Source organism: Taurulus bubalis, assembly GCF_910589615.1.
Source record: "Taurulus bubalis genome assembly, chromosome: 5".
NCBI classification, from domain to species: Eukaryota; Metazoa; Chordata; class Actinopteri; order Perciformes; family Cottidae; genus Taurulus; species Taurulus bubalis.
The window spans coordinates 14,027,254-14,048,191 of record NC_136593.1 but is presented as its reverse complement, the minus strand read 5'-3'; the positions used below and the strand labels follow the sequence as shown (position 1 = coordinate 14,048,191).

The 20,938-nt window shown below is 39.9% G+C and overlaps 1 protein-coding gene across 1 annotated transcript in view; it reads right to left on the bottom strand.

Moving 5' to 3' along the window:
• bsnb (bassoon (presynaptic cytomatrix protein) b) overlaps positions 1-20,601 on the bottom strand; it is a gene marked incomplete at both ends in the record, with an annotated part of 55,374 nt that extends 34,773 nt beyond the window's left edge. Inside the window, 4 exons of the mRNA XM_079217632.1 lie at positions 356-957; positions 1,165-1,351; positions 13,640-14,030; positions 20,423-20,601. Coding sequence (XP_079073758.1) covers positions 356-957; positions 1,165-1,351; positions 13,640-14,030; positions 20,423-20,601 — 1,359 coding nt within the window. The remainder of the gene's footprint in view (positions 1-355; positions 958-1,164; positions 1,352-13,639; positions 14,031-20,422) is intronic.
• Positions 20,602-20,938: the final 337 nt, after the last annotated feature.

Genomic DNA, 20,938 nt, shown 5'->3' with positions numbered 1-20,938 from the left:
AAACAATAAGGCACTATTCTTTTAAATTACTTAGAAACAACAAGAACAAGCTCTGACATACAGAATAGGGATCATAAAGAACCTCAGAGACAGAGCAAACAGAGACAATTGTTGGCCAATTGACAGCAGTTGAAGCACAAGAATTCTCTTTAAATTGCCGCTATTCACTCCAAGAGAAGGCGACCGCAATTAGATAACAACACAACCCATTCAAATGCAACATGACACAGCATTTCCTCTGGAAACACATCAACAAATCATTTCATTTAGAAAATGCATGGTCTAAAAGCCATTGCAGACCAGTTGACTCTTTGTTACATATAAATGAAAGTCATACCAATCAAATCAGTCTTACCTCGACTAGGTGTGGAGTGGGATTGAATCCACACATGTTGCACACTTGGTGGTGGCACTGTGTGCAGGTATTGTAGTTGGGTTGTTCTGCTGTGTTGCCGATATTGAGGTTGGTCTTGCAGAGAGGACAACAAGCTTTGGGTTTAGTGGAGTCCGGGGGTGCGTGCTGTTGTGGCTGCTGAGCATGGGCTCGAGGCCCTTGTTGTGTAGGCTGAGGTCCTGAGGGTTTACCCGCCCCAGGCCCTGGACCAGGAGGTCCTCCTGGTTTGGGGGCCGTTTTGGGGGGCTGTTGTTGTGGTTGAGTAGTCTCAGATATGAGAGTGCTGGCCTGGTTAAGAAGAGAAGCACCAAAGCCAAACAGCTTCCCAAATGTCTGCTCTGGAGGTGGGGGCTGCCGTGAAGGAGAGCTCCCCGCACTGCGAGTCTGGTCGTGGCGGGTGTGCTGGGGTTGGTGGGCGGGAGAATTCCAGGACAGATCAGGCTGGGATGGGGCTTTGGCCATGCCGGGGAGAGCGATTGCCCCTGGAGGGAGCTTTACTTGATGCTGACCTGGGCCAGCTGGACCAGCCTGTTTGGTAGAGCCAGGCGCTGGATGAGCCTGTGCTGGATGGTGAGTCTGCACTGGAGGGTGAGCCTGCGCTGGATGGTGAGTCTGCGCTGGATGGTGAGTCTGCACTGGAGGCTGGGCCTGCGCTGGATGGTGAGTCTGTGCTGGATGTTGAGTCTGCGCTTGAGGATGGGCCTGCCCTTGAGGATGGGCCTGCGCTTGAGGATGGGCCTGCGCTTGAGGATGGGCCTGCGCTGGATGATGAGGAGGCAGCGTCTGAGGAGGGGGCTGTGTCTGAGGTGCAGGCTGAGTTGAAGCATCAGGTTTAAGTTCTGGTTTGGCTGCATGAGAAGGAGAGTGTATCTGTTGCTGGCTCTTGGAGCGTGGTGTGGTCATGTCCATACCCAACGCTCTCTGCATCTGACAGTTCAGACATAGCCACTCCTGAACCTAGGAAAGAAAGAGATAAAAAAAAAAACAATGACCATAAACTACAGCATCTATCTCCATCTTTTAGTTAATAAATGGCTGTGGAATTAGAGAAAAAAGTTAAACATATTGGGTAAATGTTTATTTGATTGATGACTCTCTCATGTCTGAACCCTTTTAATGTATTAAATACACACAATATAATGTGTTAATCAGGGAGCTTTAGAAGCACTGGTAGACAGATTGGCTTACCTTTATCCTTTTGTGTGTATGCTAAGCTAAGCTAACCAGCTGCTAACCATAGCTTCCTATTTACTATGCAGACATTCATTTTCACTTTTGGCAAGAAAGCAAATATTTCCCAAAATGTCAAATGATTCCTTTGATAAAAGGTTTAACTGATGGAGCTGTTGTAGATGATAACAAATGGGTGCATTATTTAAATAAGTCAAGAAGATATTCTTTAAAAAAAAGATAGCGTAACTTAGTTGTTTGCATCTCCTCCCTGCATCCCCGTGGGTTTCTAGTGGATGCTCCACTTTCTTTCCACTGTCCAAAGAGATTCAAGTAACATAACCTAAAAACTCTGAATTGCCTTTGGGTGTGAATGTGAACACGAGTGTGTTGTCAGTGTGATGAACTCGCTGCTTTCCCTTCCCCTGGCCAATGCATGCTGGGATAGCCAGGCATTGTGTATGGAAAATGATTAAATTAAAAAGAATAATTTTGAATGGTGTAAAATACCTCATTGAGGATGGATTTAAGCATCATGTGCTTGCATGGACATTTATTGGTAAACATAATTTACCCTTAAACAAATGTGACAGACGGTGTGAACTCTTGACTTCATCAATAAATCATGACCACCACTGATTTAGTATCTTGCCTCGCATGAAGTGTCTCTTCACTTTTTTCTTTCTCTTACATTCCCACTCTTTACACAACATGTTCCCTTCCTCATTAAAATCTTCCCACCATTTTCCTCTTGTTTCTCCTGCTGTTGTCATTTCCTTCACGGCTTTCTTTCTCTTATCTTCTGCTCCATTACGGCACATAAGAAGATCAAAGTCAGAAAAAGGTCCTATAGTGATGGCACATGACCATACGTGATAATTGGCATCCTGGTGCTTTGACACCTGCCACACCATTGTGTCTGTCTTGGATCTGTGGTTATTACATAATGCCTTAATGCATTATAAATGCAGTCGGAGAGAAGTTGTGTAAAGGTTGGGGCTGTGTTGGAGGTCTGGGGCTCAAAGGATGAGGTGGGAGTCCTGGACGCAATCTTTTTACTTTCTACCTTTGGGTAAAAATTCCCTTTTAGACTGTGAAGGTGGATTTTTGGTTCAGCTTCAGCGGAGAGTTTTTAGTACTCCGGGAGCTGCTGGAGCGAGGACTGAAAATGCAGCAAGATCTCTTTACTTCTCCTGTGGAATCAATCCCTGCAAGCCTGTGGCCACGGCATGTTGATTCACAAACAAGCTCACAAACAACACGAACATACACATTATCTATGAGGGACTACGGAGAATCCCACAATTTATGTGCATAATATATTTTAATAAGATCTCTGTCCTGTAAGATTTTCTCAAACTATTGCCTATGAAATCAATCAAATTCTACAATACTATTTGAACAACAACCACCACACATTTACTCTACATGTTTGATCCAAACTTTATAACGACTGTATACTAATACGAGAGTATCAAATAGCACTTAAATAAATTTCAATAAATGTCCTCTCAATATATCTTGCATATTATAATTTGTGACTGTTTGTGGATTATATGCCAACTGTACTATTGATGTTTAACTTCTTTATAAGGTTTAATTGCTAAATGTTATTGACATTATTATATTATTATATTTAATGACTAGAGCGTCATTAAATATATTATTTACATTTAAAACATTTCATACAAGCTAGTACAGTTGTTGTCACTTCACACATCACTTTACTGTTTTAAAATGTTTAATAATCACTCGACCTGCCTTGCAGTATTTCTCCGTCTGTCTCCAAGTCCGTCATTCAGTCGGTCAATCAGTCAGCTACTCAGGAGAGACAGAGTAAGGCTCAGCAGCATCTTTGCCATGTGCTTGGCTCCCGGCCAATCCTCAGTATGAGGAGAGATGAGGCCGTGGTTTTTATTGTCAGTCAGGGAAGCTGAGAAGCCGGGAATAGAGGTGAACCCTCGGGACAGTCAGAGTAATCTGGACAGTGAAATAAGCCAACACTGGAGCAACACAACACCATCCAACACTGGACTTCATCCAATCAGAGACTCACAAGTGGGAACTCCTCTTTCCATCATTATTATTGTCCTTGATTTTTTTTTTAATCTCCAAATTACAGTAAGGATAATCATATTAAGCCCATTGAGGAGAAAACAAACAGAGAAAGCAGCTGCTGGGAGGGCAGGCAGCTATTTATCAATTCCATCGTGTCTCTGCTTGCCTCCGCCTCATCTCTCCATCTCATTCCTCTCTGGGTCCCCCTTGTTATGAGGCAATCATGTGGATCTTTATGAAATCTGATCTGTATCAGCAAAAAACAAGCACACTGCACATTCTGTCTCCTGCCCTCCTTCTCTATAAGCTCTCTGCTGAAACCCTCCATCTTGTTCTCCTTCACCCATTTTTATTTATCCGTCTTATCTATATCTCTCGAATCACATATAACTCTCCTCCTTCATCTCCATCACCGTTTCCATATCAAGTACTGTGTGCATTGTTGATGGCTCTCATTCGGCTTTGCTTACATACATGGATCCAATTCCTGCCTAAGCTTGCTAAATGTGTGTGTGTGTGTGTGTGTGTGTGTGTGTGTGTGTGTGTGTGTGTGTGTGTGTGTGTGTGTGTGTGTGTGTATAATGGTATGATGCACGTCAAAGGTCATAAGATGCGATCAAAGCCCACTGTTCTGCGAGAACCCAGTGTCTGCCAACAGGATGCTCGAGCAACGTGGCTTCATGCAGAACAACAACTTGCTGCCAGAAATAGAACCTTTTAGCAGCAAGGGCCCAGCGATACTTGGATATGGATCAAATCATGAGCGCATCCTTATTAGCACCACACACACACACACACACACACACACACACTTATTTACACATTGAATGTTATGCTTTGGGTAAGATCTGATACATAATCTTGATCGTATCAACTTACAGTTATTTTTTTAATAATGTATTCTTTTGGAGATTATTTCATTATTAATGTATTAATTATTTGGTCTGTAAAAAGTTGAATATAATTGCAATCACAATTTCCTAAAACCTAACATCTTAAGATGTCTTCTTTTGTTCAACAAACAATCCAAACCAAAGGTATCCATTAAGGTAACTATCACATGTATCAAACAAAAGCAGCACTTCCTCACTTTTTTTTCTTCTCCTGAGTAATCAATGAATCAACACATTTTTCCAACTCTGATCATAGCTACAATGGGTGTGATTGTAGAATAACATTGGATTCCTATAGATAAACATCAACAAGCCTGGAAATGAAGCATTTTCAAATTCAATGACAAAAGGGGCAAACCCAAGTGATAGAATCAAAAGCTCCAGATCAAGGAGCCTTGATCAAGGGCATTGTTTTCTTAACTGCTGTTTCCAACTGCAAAATTGAACATTGAATCCTTAACGAATTCATTAAATCTGACGCATTTCTAGATTTTACACAACCTAAAATGTTAATAGACCTCTTTTACCAACGACGTTTTTACTTCTCACAATCGTAAAAGCACAGGTCTAAATAATAAGATAAATGGTGGCTGAATTCCATTTAGCTGCTTTAGTTTCAAGGTCTTGATATTGTGCATGTTGGTTCACTGTCAGCCTTAGCTTACTTACTGGACATTTGAGTAGACAGTAACCAGGCCCGCCCAAAGTTAATGTGTCCTCCCCAAATATGTGTTACTCTGGGGCTGCAACTAACGATTATTTTTAATATGGACTGTTCTGCTGATTATTTTCGAGATCAATCGCCTAATCGTTATAAAATGTAAAAAAAATTTTTTTTTGTCTTTTTTCAATCCCAAACCCAAAGATATTCATTTTAATATGGTATAAAACCAAGCAGGAAATCTCCATATTTGAGAAACTGAAAGAAGCATTTTATGCCATTGTTGCATGAAAACAATTACGTTCCCAATTAGACTAATTGATTCGGCGACTTATTGTTGCAGGTCTTATTTAATCGTATCATTGCATGCACGTGCTCTCCTTCTCTCTCTCCAACTAAACACATACATGTAAACTGAGACACAACCTACTCAGGCATAGCATAGCCAGGAAATTCACTCTTAATAGATAACACTTTAGATCACTTAGTTTCTTAGGTCATGTGGCTGACACCCACGTCTTCTTTTTTTGCAACGATTGTGTATTCAAGAGGACGTTTTCAGGAGGGGGCTTACATTATGAACACAGGTTACATTTTACGAAAGCAACAATAAAGACCACACTTATTTTAGTTGTTTTAATGACTAAATATTTTTGATCAAAATAGAATTGTGTTATCATTGCTGAGGTGGGGGCCTCCATGGCCCCACTTAGCAGCTCGGCCAAAAAAAACTTCTCCCTGTTTTACCCCCTTATGAGCTGCCCTACTATATATCTGTGGTTTTACCGCTATCACACTTTGACAACTGTCTGCCGTGAATGCGGCTTTTTGCTAATAGCAACAATAACTATTCTTCAGAATTGGGGTTGCTCCTCATATTTAGAGCATCATATTGCTCACACGTTTTTATTGATAGATAATCAGCATTTTGTGTTTTTTAATGATTTTAATTGAAAATATCAGCAAGTTAAACCTGTGTTTAAAGACGTAACTGAACTAGCGGCATCAGAACACATCTATTACTCAGATACATAATAATAATAATAATAATAATAATAATAATAATAATAATAATAATAATAATAATAAGCGTAAACTGTTGTTACATGTGGATCACAAATTGTGGCTTTAAATATTTTAGTATTTTTGCAGCACTGGCCTGAATAACATCCCTGTGACCCCAAAATGATCCTATAAGTTACAAGTGAGAAGAAACAAGCTGAGGAGAGAAGTAGAAGGGAACCTATCTTCACCTCCCCTCCCCACCCCCACCCCACACACACACACACACACAGAGAGAGAGAGAGAGAGAGAGAGAGAGAGAGAGACGCTGCATACATCAGGTGCACAGAGTTTCCTACTTTTCCTTTTCCAGTACACAGAAGTGAGACATCATGCACTCCATCATTCCCAAGGAAAGCTGAGTTAAGAGCACAGTCTGAGACAGAATCAAACTTCAACTAAACAAGAATGCAGACAAAAAAGGAAGTTCTGTCCCGGAGATCACGATGCGGTATCACCATGCAGTACGCACAGCAGCTGAGCACTGCAGTTTGGGGATCAGCATGCTTGGAATACAGCGGTTTATCAATTCCTTGCAAATTGGGCCAGAAGACATTGAAATGCCTCCCAATGCCTCACCCCCCTCCCTCAACCTCTCCCTGTCAATTTGTCTCTTTCTGCACTACACAATCTCAATAAAAAACATCTGTTTTAGTGCTAAACATTGCCAAGCAGGAAATTGCATTCATAGAAAAAGAAATTAGACTTGTACATTTATGAATGGTTGTGGGAAAATCACTGATACATTTCTGTTCATGCTGTTTGTTGTGCTGGTGCAGTGTCGTGCACAGCGTGGAGCCGCGCTGTAACTTAGGATGCTGGAAATAGTGCAGAGGTAGTGTATAACATTATATATATTGGTATATAGTACAGAAGATAGACACAATACACACCTGTGCAGTGTAATGTAATACAAAACTAATATCTGAAAAAGTCATGCTAATACCTTTTAGAAGCTTTTAATGTTACATTTTTGTTGAGACTGTGTCAAACTCTTCTCAGCTGTGATGTTTAAGGCTGCATTTAGTGCTGTTGTAGTTTAGTTTAGTTTAGTTTAATTTAGTTGTTTGGATAAAGACCAGATGCACTGTTTTTAGTGTTTGTAGCAAACCACTAATACATTACTGTAAAGGCTAGCTATTATCACATAATAGACAACAAAATGGTAACACACACCTCCGCAAATGATGAACATTACCATAAGCATACCTTTGAAACAGTCTCAAAAACTACAAGAGACATATCTCAGAAAAACAGATAATGATTGTTTTCTATTGAATTCCAATCTTTTTTTTTTTTTTCAACCATTATTTAGGGTATATGTTTATGGTCTGATCAGAAATATATATAATGGCAAACAAAATAACAACAAAGGACAAAGTTTAGTGCAGTCCTAATTGTTGGTAGAATTTTAAAGACAGTAAGAAGCCTAAAAAGGTCTGACAGAATAATATAGACTTTAAATATAAACTGCAAAATGTAGTTTCCAATGTGAAAATCTGGCAGAATAAACATACACATCCCTTCAATACATGCTTATGCTGCTGCTCTGATACACAAACAATGTGACTATACAAAGTTTGGTAAACTTGTGAGTTTCATACAAAGTCACAAATTACACCATGTTGCAGAAAGTGAGCTTTCAATGTGTTTTTCCTATTTTATTTGTTTACAGTAACAACGCAAAGAAAATGGAATAAAGACACACAGCTGCTCCATCTAAATTCAAACAGATTGAAAAGATGTGATGTTGCTATTATTCCCTGCTGGAGAGCACAGCACTGACTTTAGCAAGCTGAGACTCTAAATGCATCTAGTTACGGGGTAATAATCAAACCAGTGTCCTAGATTTAGTGTTTGACACTTCTCATTGCAAAATATTTTGGTAAATGCAAAATTCAGCATGTAGTGGTCTCAGCTGGATACCTGACCCAGTTCATACGGTTTGTCCACTTTAAGCCCCAGTCTGTGATTACCGCTTGGTGCAACGTGTGGAAAAATGTCACATAAAAACATTCTCACATAATTTTTCTGTATTTTGATTTATGGACACACTGTACATGTTCAGTGAGAAGTTCCCTGTCTAAGAATTTACAGTAAATAGGATTATGACATTTAGTACAAACTTACACATTGTAATTTGTATCAATCATATTATAACCAACATTTCATTTCCAAAACATTAGGTGTCATGTAAGTCAGACAGTCAATAATAATAATATTTAACAATATGGGCATGCTGTCAGAGTTTAGATGACCAAACCTTTTAATCCAAACTCTAACGTATTTAAATTATATCTATATGATAATGATCTAATAATTATTTCATATATACTGTACATTTTGTATCATAAGTGTCGAAGGCGAAACAGCTTTTTTTTCTTTTTTTCTGAAGTGGCACTGTCTCAGTCGCTAACTCAGCAAATGACGCACACAAGCAGGCTGACTGCTACGGTCTGGTTGGTGGGAAACCAAGAATTAAACGATGGCTCACTTTGTCCCCACAAATAATGAAATAGCCCATTTTTCTGTAAAACCTTTGATGACAAGCAATTGGCAGCAAAAACTAAATTATTAAACATCCATTCAGAATATTTTAAACGTATACATTATTATCAAAATCTTCCAGCACAGATAGTCAAACAACCCCAACTGCAAAGAAACTGGTATTTCCCCAAAATGGTGTGATATATGAAACATTCCAACTTTTTGTTGAATTGATATGTTGATAAATCACATCTTGACTCTGTAGAGTCATCACATACTGAATACCAGCTGTCCTTCGCTAAAAGTAAAGCTCCAGACAATATTATTGAGAGATTCATAGAACAACCTCATTGTCTCCCACTTTGCCCAATATAAATGCCATTGAATCTCTTGAGCCACATGATGGAAAGTTAGAGGGGGATTAGAAATGTCTGATGCTAAATATTTGAATTAATTCGAGGGGATTAGGAACCAGTCTCTGGCTCCCTCGAGGTATAATGGACTTATCCTTCAATGATATGACCACATCATTTTAATTCAAATATATTTGTATTTATTTTTCACTTTATATTTGTAGACTTTCTTTTCAGACCATGGGTAATGGTGGAATATAAATGTTATAAAACAACTGAAGGAGCTCTCACTCTGAGGCAAGCAATAAACCCTGGAAGAAGTTAAAGTTCAAACTAAGATCAATAATATACCTGAGACACTCACAACCTACAAAGTTGCCTTCAAGAACAGTTTGAAAAAATACCAGAATCTTCACTCAAACCAATATGGACAGCTTGTTCTCCCAGGTTGAGGTTACTGTAGCAGCCTGAGAAAATCAATGTTGGGCCTTGGGATTATGACATGGACCATTTTAAAGTCCAAGTCAGGTAAAAAAACACCCCTGTCTCCGAGAAACTTAAAGGCAACTCTGCGTCCCACAGCTGTGCATCTGCAGGGAGGAGGGGGTTGAAACATTTGAATGACTGACCAACAGAGTGACTCATAGTAGCTGCTAGTCACAGCTAAATACCGTCTTTTACAAAAAGAGGGCTGGTGTAAAACTATTTGACTGCACTCAAAGTTTACAATTCAGCCGTAAAGGACAACCTTAAAACAGCACCTTGAACACTTGGAAGTTGTTGTGGCGAACATGTATGCAAGACGTCATGAAAGCCATTGTTAATAGAAAATAATTCATCAGCTCAGATTTAACTTACTAAATAATATAACAATTTATGGAAAAATGTATCCATCCTTGTAAAATATTAGCTTGTGTAATCTTAGTTGGACATTTTTAAGTGCTAAATATTGTATTTTGGAGTTAAAATAGATTTCACATTTCTAGTTGGGTTGCTAAATATATATAGTGCAGGAGGAGATATAAAGAGTGCCTCTGCAGAGTCTATTGTGTGGGAGCATTTGTTAAAACTGTGTGTGGGATTGTTGGTTAAACCAAAAAAAAACAGTTCCAAGGCACTCTTCAAACAAAAGTATAAAACAAGTCTTCATTCCATCAAGACAGAGAGTGTTTCAAATCCATCTGCAGAGTGTTTTGGGCAATGCTGGTGCCTTCATCGTGGAGAAGCACACCAAACTGCAGAAAAGGTTTTGTTTTCAAAAGTGCCCCAGAATTATTTTTTTATTCATCTCTATATTTTGCATTTTTGTATTGCGGCACTTGGAACTGAATCAATGTAGTGTTGCAGAGCGTGAACACTCTGACTATTACGGTTAATTTATGATGATGCGTTTCTCTCTCGCTCTCTCTCCCCTGCTAACACACAGCTCTCTCTCTCTCTCTCTCTCTCTCTCTCTCTCTCTCTCTCTCTCTCTCTCTCTCTCTCTCTCACTTTCTCTCAGCTGTGGCTTCTCAGGACCCGGCCATCGATGCAGACAGAAGGAGGGTATGATCTATAAATAGAAATTGTACCAATTATAAAGCAGATGTTCCCCTGTATAATGGTGGGAGAACACTGGGGGGTTACTTTCACTATCTCTCTTAGCTCATGTTCTGTTTTATTCTCAGTCTCAAAGTCGGTCTATGACTGTCTTGTTTCTCTGTCTCCTTTCCTCTTTTTCCTCTTACATCACAATATCTTTAATCAATGTCTTTAACCGCTTCATAACTATTTTTTTTCACCGCGCACACATACGTATACAAGCTCATGCATATGAATGCTTGCACCTTCACAGGCAAAGAGTCAAAATAAACCTGGTCATCTCAGCTTGACTGACAGCTCTGGAACAGACTCATAACATCCATTTGTTGCTTGCTGTTTACATTTCTCTGAATTGCATTCCCATCACTAGGTTGTTAAACACAGCTCCGACTTTTATTTCAACAATTGTTATCATTCCTCAAACAATCTTACAAGAACAGGGATTTGTCGGCTTCCTGCTGAATGTAAAACAAGAAAAGAAAAGAAAACTGCTTTACTTTACACTTTTGATTCTCAGCCAGAGATACCATTTGGGACTTTGTGGTAAATAGGCATAATCTAAAATATCCAAATATGGAATTGCTCTTGGTTATCAACACTTTAATCGGCACTGCTGTCTTTCTGAAATTTAAGATGAAAGCCTCTTTTAATATCAGATTTTACTTATTATCCCTATAATCCTGGACAGTTCAATCAGTGTCTGTAAACTATTCATAAACAGAAACATCTCTGACAAAGCGGGGCATGAACCTGGACTGAGCCGGTGTTGTGATCAAGAGACGATACTGGAACTGCATTAAATGAGATGATCTTTTTAATAGAAAAATGCCACAGGTAACTTTCCCATCAAAACACCAGATATACAAACAAAAACAATTATAATCCTAGAAAATCCTGAAAGTCTGTCTCCCTGTCATCACAAATATAACAATATCTGCTCCTGCTCAGAAGGAACCGTTCACTCTGAGTCTCTCCTCGCCATCACTGTAATCGCAATTCCAGACATCATCGTCTTCGTTGTTATCATCACCTTGATCGCCAACTACGTGGCCATCATCAATTTCGCTGATGAGTGATAAGGCTGTGTTAGATCTGCTGCAGTGAGGCAAAAAGCCCAATCCATGCTAAGTAGGTTAGGGGGGTAAATTTTCAGGTCTCCAGAGGCTGAGCGCTTTCCCTCAGAGTCTCTCTCCCTGTCAGCATCTGACAAGCTCACCAAGGCTGAGCTGAAAAATACCCATAACATCCACCTCCGCAGTTCTCTTTACTGCCATGCTCTCCTTCACTCCCTGCCATGATCTATTCTTCTCTGTCTGTCTCCATTTTGGTCCACGCATTTCTTTCTAGTCCTTCCATCTCCCACTACTTCCTCTTACCATCTTTTGCAGAGAGTCTCCCTTCTTACACACACAAATATGCACTCATGCAAGAGTGTATTTAAAATGTGAATGCATGCATCTACAGTTAAAAAATGAAACATTTACTCCCTGAATCCTATTTATTCAGCCTGCAGTTGCTCTGCAGGCCAGCTTAACTGACATTGCATCTTGGCTGCAATTTGCAACATGACTCATTGGAGTTGATGTAAAACTTTGTGACAGATGACACAGCCACACTTGACTCACAGTAACAGCGAAGCATAGACTAATTCAAATTAGGCAAGTGATTTATTTTTGGATGAAGGCAATAGGCTTTATCAGCTACCTGTTAACAATGATGACTGTTTAGATGCACATGAATGATTGTGAATGATGGGGAAAGGTGTTGTGCTGCGTTCAGCGGTGTTATAAAAAGCTTTGTTTGGGAGCGGCTCATGGGCATGATTTGGATGCTTACTAGAGCCTGTCACAAAGGATGGATAGAGCTTTGTTCAAGTGTTGTGTGCATTTACTATGAACATCAGCTGTAAAAAACGTAGCACTTGCTCAAGATAAGGGCCTACGATTCATTACGGCTAATAGGAAGTGACCAATATGTTACTGGGTACAAACTTATGTGATAAGCAGGTCTTTGGGGATGAAAGATCATGAGCCCATTAATTAAACACTTCATTAATAAAGACGAACAATGGCCAGAACTAGGAAGTTCACAGCTCTCAATCAGCCGTGCAACTAATTCACATCCTCGCTAAGTTTCAGTTGGTGCAACCCAGCCAGCAGGCCAGTCACAGCCAACTTGACAATAATAGTCATCAATGACATTACTCACAAATGTCAATGAGAAATAATTAAGTAAACGTAAAGTAAACCAAAATGAAGTACCTGATTCACCTACTTTGATCAACATCCTTAAATGTACACTCACTGTAAGAGTTTTTATATTCCTGTTGATATGCTTTTTTGAAGACACTGCATAAAATAAAATAAATAAAACGCTGCTAAGAATAGGCAAAGCTGTTGTACAAAACAGCCGTCAATATGCGTATATGATTCCATATGTAGCTCCACATTGGGGAAATAATGTTTACTAAATAAAACCTGAAGGTATTCTGAAGAAGGATTTGTAAGCCTGATCACAATTCCAAGGCCTTTGAAGAACATCCTGGTTGTCCGTGGACAGGTTTGTAAAATATTTACAATGTATTGTTCGTTTCCTTTAGAAAACCATGTGCTTGGTAAGTCAACTTCACACAGCAACCCAGCTCCCTCTCTTCTCAAGGCTTCAGGCAGCCTATAATACTGTATGCTTGAATTCATTCTGAATCTTTGTGCAGTCGATTGTACAACAGCTTTTTATTTTTTTACTTTACTATTTTGTGTTTTAGATGTTTTTGTGTTCCATGTGAATGCTTCATGGCATATCCTGACTGTGTTTCTAATTCAGGGCAGAGTGACAGTGGTGACTTCCCATACATACCATGTCTCCTATGTGTATGTATTAAGTTGGTTTTTGAGTAAACTACTACAGAACTGGGGGAAAATAGAAAAAGGTCCCTATCATAAAAGTACAACACTGGTATTGTTACAATTGCACCACTTACCTCTGTGAGGTGAGGGTTGGGGTTGAAGCCACACTGGGTGCACACCATGGAGCAGCACTGTGTGCAGGTGTTGAAGTTAGGCTTGTCGTCCCCAGTGCCCATCAGATCGGTGGTTTTGCAGACAGGGCACAGTTTACTGCTGGGCATGGGTGCAATTTGTGGCACAGAGTAAGGGGACGTGGGTACACTGCCTCGGTCCGGGGACACGGAGGGGGACCTCCCAGTCCTGCTGCTTCCCACATCCACATGCAGACTCTTCCTGGACACATGACCCTGGCCCTGCTCTCCGTGAGGCGCAGCTTGCTGTCGGGTGTCGTGGGAGGCCAACCTGTCCCCTGTCCCGTGACCACTCTGGACTCCTGCTTTAGGTCCAGGGTCTGACTGAGGTGGTCTGGTAGAGATGATAAAGAGAACACAAAAGTAGATGACAATTGGTACATTTCTCTGTAGTTTACAATGACAACATGTGTCTCCCAGCAGAAACAATTTGTCTCATGCTGGTTTTATACCAGTGATCTCTATTTAATTTCAAGGCAAAGCTGTTCTTCTGCTTCAGTGGTATATTTTGGAAGTCTTCAGCTGTGAGATGCACAAGGTCCACATCCCATTAAAAGGTTTTTATTGTTGTGCATAGTGTGATATCAGACTACTCAAAACCTTGGCCAACAGAGAGGCATCTGTTGAATATTTTATATTGCCTCTACCGGTTTCTGTGAAGTGCTCCTTGTGGCTGGTTTTCACTCTTTGAAGCGGTTCTGTTCTGGCCTCAGCAACGTGTTTAGGGTGGAACAAATGTAGTGTATCAGACAACAGCATTGTAAACTTTTGGTTTTCTTGCTCATTCCGGCCCTCAGGGATTGGTGTCAATAGTTATATAGGAATAGAGGATTTCCACTGTCATAACAACTTAGACCTTGTTTTGTCATGCCCGTCATCTTCAAAGACTCAGCAGCCGCTCTGCATCCATAGTGAGAGAAAGGTGGAAATAAATGGAGGAATAAAATAATTAAAATATTTCATGTTAGCATTTATGAGTCTTAGTCATCAGGAAAAACCTACACTTTTCAAACCATCACTGGACTGTTACATTTCAAATTAAACACAGTCCTGCCAGTGTGCTGACCACCACTCTCACTCTGTTCGAAGGCTAAATTGGGCTTTTGAGGATATTGTTAAAGCTACTGACCACTGCTACACAAGTGCAGTCTAAATCTCCCCGGTGTCCTCACAAGATAAAAGGTAGTTTCACATAATAATCATCACTTGAATGGCACAGATACCCAAGTGGAGTCTTGTGTGACATTTGCAAAGCCTTGGGCATGTCTTAATGAGAAAAAGAGACACCTTTTCAAAAGATTTCTTTCGGTATTCTCATCCATAATGGGAGTCCACTGAGAACAACTTGAGGATTTGTGTCTAAACCAGTACAAATGGCTTCCTTAATCACAAAGTAGACAGTGAAGGTTTGTAAGCTGCCCTTTTTGTAATGGGAACTCTCTGCAAAATAAGTGTGACTTAAAGTAATAGTTCATTTCAGTAACATTTTGGGAAATAAGCTAGTGAAATGTTTCCTTTAAAATATATCATACTTGAGTTGTGTGGTAACAAGCACACAGTGAACCCATGTTTTGTACATACTTTATTGGCACTATCAAAGAAGACAGCTGAGACCCAACAAGCCGGGACATGCCAAAAAACATGTGTCAAACCAGAGTAAGTAGTTCTAAGATACTCCATCACACAGATATAATACTAACTATTGGGTAATTTCAGAAAATATATAAATAACGCATTAGCAGAAAGTAATTATTTCCTCTTTTGCAAAATACCCACAGATGTGTGGATGCAGTGCCTCTCTGGTTCCTAACTCAACAACTTTGATCAAAATGCAATGTTCAAATCAATTCTCAATTTAAATATAGAATGAGGACACATCAAATCCAAGGTAAGTTCAGTAACATCTCAGCAGCCAAGTGTTTGTGCCCGTTCCTCTAGTGTCCTCCAGTAGTGTTGCATCAAAAGAGCATACATTCAAATATTAACTGGTACAAGGTGCCGACTCATTACATAACTTTGAAAGGGTTTAACTGAACAATTAACATCTGGTCACTATACAATAAATAAATAAATGTATATATATATATATATTATTCTAAAAAAACATTACCTCACACTGACATCCAACTTGTCAAATATGTATCTTGGAACAGGAGGAAATTAGACAGGAACCTAATTGTAGCCTGACACACAGAATACCTGTATCACCATCCCTTTAATGGAGATTCTATATGTTTCTCATTGATTTATTCCTTTGTCCATTGGAAATTAAACTGGTTACCTCGGTCCTCTGAGGGAAATCTATATTGTGTCATATTAAGTAATATTTAAAGGTCAAACCAAAGAGATAGTGGATACATCACACTTTAACATGTTCAAATGCAATATTTGATTATGATGGCTAGAAGCATGTTAAAGGCATCAAGTGGAGCATAAATACACTGACAACTCGTCTGTTTTCACAAGGTTTCAGGAATGTCAGTGACTACTGACTTTTTGGAAGTAAAATGGAACGAGGTAATGATTATTTTCCCAAAGGGAAATACTTTTTAATTTAAGATTTAATTAGATTTCATGTTGTCATATTGTGGCTGCTGGACACCTTGCTTGTTAGACAATAGGTTTAATGTGTTTAAGTGTGTTTTATCAGCTCAGGGTAAAAGTAGGACAAAGAGGATATTTAAGACATTTCTGTCACAAATGATGACAAATGCAACATTTTAAAGAAGCCATTTTGATTGATGTTGTTAGCAGAAAAGAGTTACTGTGCTGCATTCCCATTTATTTTATGTTTTCAATTAGCCAAACCTGTATCAGAGGCTGTGACAGTTAGACCCTAAGTCAAGGCTGTTACAAAATTCACTAAACTAATTATTACAGTCTCTCACAGAGGTGGATAGCAGTGTTATAGGCCACGGCTCTTCTTATTGCCATTATTTGTAGCCGTTTCATCATTTAGTATCAGCCATCTTGGCAGGCCCTCAAAAGATAATTGATGAGCAGCCAAGACATGGACAAGGGAGAGATTCCTGCAGAGACACTGTAGTCCCCATCATGTTGGTCAAATGTATATGCAGGCGCTGTAGTGCTGAAAATGTAAATCCCCCACCTGCAGTGCGTCACATGAGAAAAGGCTCGTCATAAGAAGCAGACTACATCAAAACCATAACAAGTGGCCCTCAAACAATGATCCCAAAGACATCACACACACAGCAGTGTGTGTGATGTCTTTGGGATCATTTAACAACACTAGCCGCTGTTCTGAAGGTATTTCATGAACCTTCAGAGAGTTTTCAAACCATCTGAATAAAAAATAGTGTGTCCCCTGCACCTAAAAAAAGATTTTTAATCTGTTTCCTGATTTAATATAGTAAAAAATAGACATAGTAACCAGAACGAATACCTCCTTTTTACATTGCTATATTGATGTCTCTTTTTGATCTTTTATATTTTCACACAGAATAACACATTCATATTTTGATTGTGTTTGACAAAAAGAGTAAATACATATGTAATTTCCAGTGAGCTGAATTAGTCGCTCCTTGAGAAATAAGTTCAAGATCTTTTTTATTGTGCACCAGACAACATATTTTTTTCATCTAGAAGATTTAAAGAGTCTTTGAGGATTCTGTCTACATTCAAAACAGTGGTAAGTGTTGTTAAAGAATCATCTGTGTTTTTTTTAAAGATAGTCAGGCATGTATTTTCCAGAAAATAATTTGCTTTGCCCTGTGTCTCAAATTGGGGTTAGTTGCACCAATGTGTCTGCCTCTAACTCACCAACCACAGTGCCAAAATACACAAAGTAGCACATGGAAGTTGAGCAGAGTTCAGCTTTAGCCAGTTATGTTACAGTATATTTGCGATGGACCATGCAGTCTAAGATAATGCAACGTACTGAGGAAGTATGTTGTCCTGGTGCAGTCAGCTTAACTCCCTACATATGATGTACACGCATGCAGATAAAACTGACAACCAAAATAATGTTCAGTTTGCTGCAGCAGAATGCGGAATTAGCCGTAGAAAGACAGTAATGCTCACTCACTCACAAATGCACACACACAACCATTGCATTGTCCTTGTGGCGGAGATAATCATTATCTGGTGTTTAAATGAAAGAATAACTTACATTTTTGGACAACAAGGCTACACCATCAATGACTCACAGGCAGCCATTCATTTTCTGAATTATATGGCTGTCATAATGTTATAAATAATAAGAACTGCTTTTACATTATTTGTTTGCGTTGTGATAACCCTTTGTTGTGTGTCGACTACACAGTGAACAGTGTTTTCATGAAGGTAAATTATTTATGAGGGCATACTGTTTGTACACTCTGTCTTAAAAGAACATGACCGTATCCATCATATTCATGGATTTTATGAATATAGCTTTGTTGAGGTTTGTAATGGACTTTTGATTTATTTTGATTTGCATTGCTTAATGAGTTACATTGTTTGAAAAGACTGAGTCAAGTAGCTCTCAGCACTTCATAACATGTGTTGTTGCATGACGGAGCAAGTCCAGCTCTTCACTAATTTGTTTGTTTGACAGAAAACAGTGAGATGAAGATATAGCAGCAGCACATTGTGTAAACACAGGAGCTATCTGGACCATGCGTTCAACACAAGGAAGTATGTTTTACAAATGTAAAGGCTTGTCAGTTATGGTCATCAACTCAGGATGACTGTGCACTTAGTTAAAGCTGTTATGATTAATGCAGAAAACAACTATTGTGATGCTTTGTGGATATGAAGTGTAGGGTGACTCCCATAGCTTCAAAGCTCTGACTGCGATGCATTTATCTACATATATATATATATATATATATATATATATATATATATATATATATATATATATATATATATATATACTATAGATAGATAGTATATATGTGCCCATTTATATTAATTGGCAAATTCATAACAGTTCTTATTAAGATGAAAGTCTCCTATCTACAGTCTCAACACAGCTACTGTCTCATTGTTTCTTACACTCTTTGTGGAAGTTACACAACTTCTTTGTGGAAGAGTATTTTAAGGGAAGATTCAGACTGAATGTGGAGGCCCTGATATCACGAAACCCATTTTAATCAGCCATATGATATACTCTCTCTCTCTCTCTCTCTCTCTCTCTCTCTCTCTCTCTCTCTCTCTCTCTCTCTCGCCATATCTGTCTCTCAGCACTCCACATCACATTATGAGACACAGAGAGAAAACTAGATATGAAAGATTATTGTGTTACATAGGAGCATTTAAACCTGGCCCACATGGATGGAAAGTGGCTGTTTTTCCAAAAAGAAACATAGACAGGGCTTAACATGATCAGAGGTAGGGCTATACAATGTTCTTATGGTGGGTGAACACATACATACAGCTCCACACTACACCTTACAATCGTTTTGTGCAATGACACAAATCAGGCAAGAGAGACTTTTCAAAGGACCAGCTTGAATTTTAGAATTGAACGAAGCATGAATGAACATACATCTTCTTGGTTGGCAAGCTAAAATGGCAAGTACAGAGAGACTGTAAGCAGGTGTGGCACATCCAGACACAGCTGTGCCTCTGCATGTGCATTTTCAGGTATACGACTGTGTAATTAAGGCAATATCAGATCTTGTTGGAAGGGTAATCCCTCCCACACACAGACCTATAGGCCTACAGGCTACACGTGATTAAACACTAATGATCTGGGCTGGAACAGGCTAATATTGTATCTGATTATATTGCCTTTAGATAGCACAACAATTGAGTTTTCATATGCAACTGCCAAAATATTATAATACTGTTATGTAGGGCTACCATAACTGTCAATGTGTCTGGCTCTGTGTCTGGATTTTTTTCATGAGAGATGAAACAGCACGCTTCCAGAAGAAATTACCCTGTTCCTGTGCTGTGTAGTGGTATAGTGGTGAAAAACAATTTCCACTAGCTGCATATTGATTCGCTTTGAGATCTGATGAGTGAAGCAGCTATATGGCATATGCGTTACGGTCCTGTGCTCACAATGACGCTGTCTGACGGTACATTGTCACCCTATACAACAACCCACACCAGCACAGGAAGGTGATTTATTAGAACGACTTCGCATTTGCAGGTTTTCATGTCTAGGCATGTTCAGGAAATCAACCCGTAATGGAACCGAGTGAGCCATCCAACATGAGATGCAGTGCACTTTGCATCATTTACATTTCTAATTTATTTATCACCTGAAGCTATGAGGGACATTAATATTTGTGAGACCCATTCCGAAGTATTCATATTTACTTGGCACACAACCTCACTATGAGGAAGAAAATGTCGCTCATTCATTCATGTTATACTTAGCTGCTGATGCCTGAGGACAGACACCGTGAAAACGGGCGTAGAAATCCCTACTGAAGCGCTTGAAAGCTACACTCACGTATTATTGATTCTACATCGAAAGCGTTGCATTTCAAATTTGACTTCGACCCGAATTGACGTTGAGTAAAAGGGTAGTGCTGTCAATAAGCAGAAATGGGTCTCAAAAGGGGTGGTGAATTGTGTTGACAAGGATATTGAAATAAATAATTAAGCACCCATTCAGGTCTATCTCCACGCAGTCGGTTGATCCTAAAGCCTATCTATCTACGCTCCACATCGTACAGATGTACCGTAGCATACACGCCACGCTGCCGTGTAGCCTCACCGATGTCTCGCCACAGTTTGGCCGAGAAGCGTCCTAGCTATAGCGGCTACCTGTTAATCCCCGGCCCGGGTCCAGCCCCGCTCCCTCCGGCTGGCGCTCCATTGCTGGGCTTGATGAGCTGTCCAGAGTCCGGTGGTGCTGAAATGGAAGCCGGAGCCCCCGCTGCAGGGACGGCGGGGCCGGGCTGTCCCGCCTGTCCCTCCCCTTCCATACTGGCCTCGTTCCCCATCGCCTCGGGATCGGTCTCGACGGAGAGAAACGATGTTGTAGATGGTTCTACAGCTGTGGTAAAAACTCAGATGAAACTCAGCGCTGCTCCCCTTCCGCCATCATCACCTACAATTCAGCATCCCGCACGGAGCACGCGCGCTGACGGAGAGGGTGAGGGAGCGCGCTGACGCAATGGGTGGGAACTCGAGTGGCTCATACGTGCGCGTTCACGACGCTCGGTGATCTCAAGTAGGCACATGACTGGAGACCACTGGGACCTCTCTGATTTAATCCCCGTCTTTCCCTCATAGACAATTTGTATTTAACTGAGATGACCAGCAACATCACACATGATT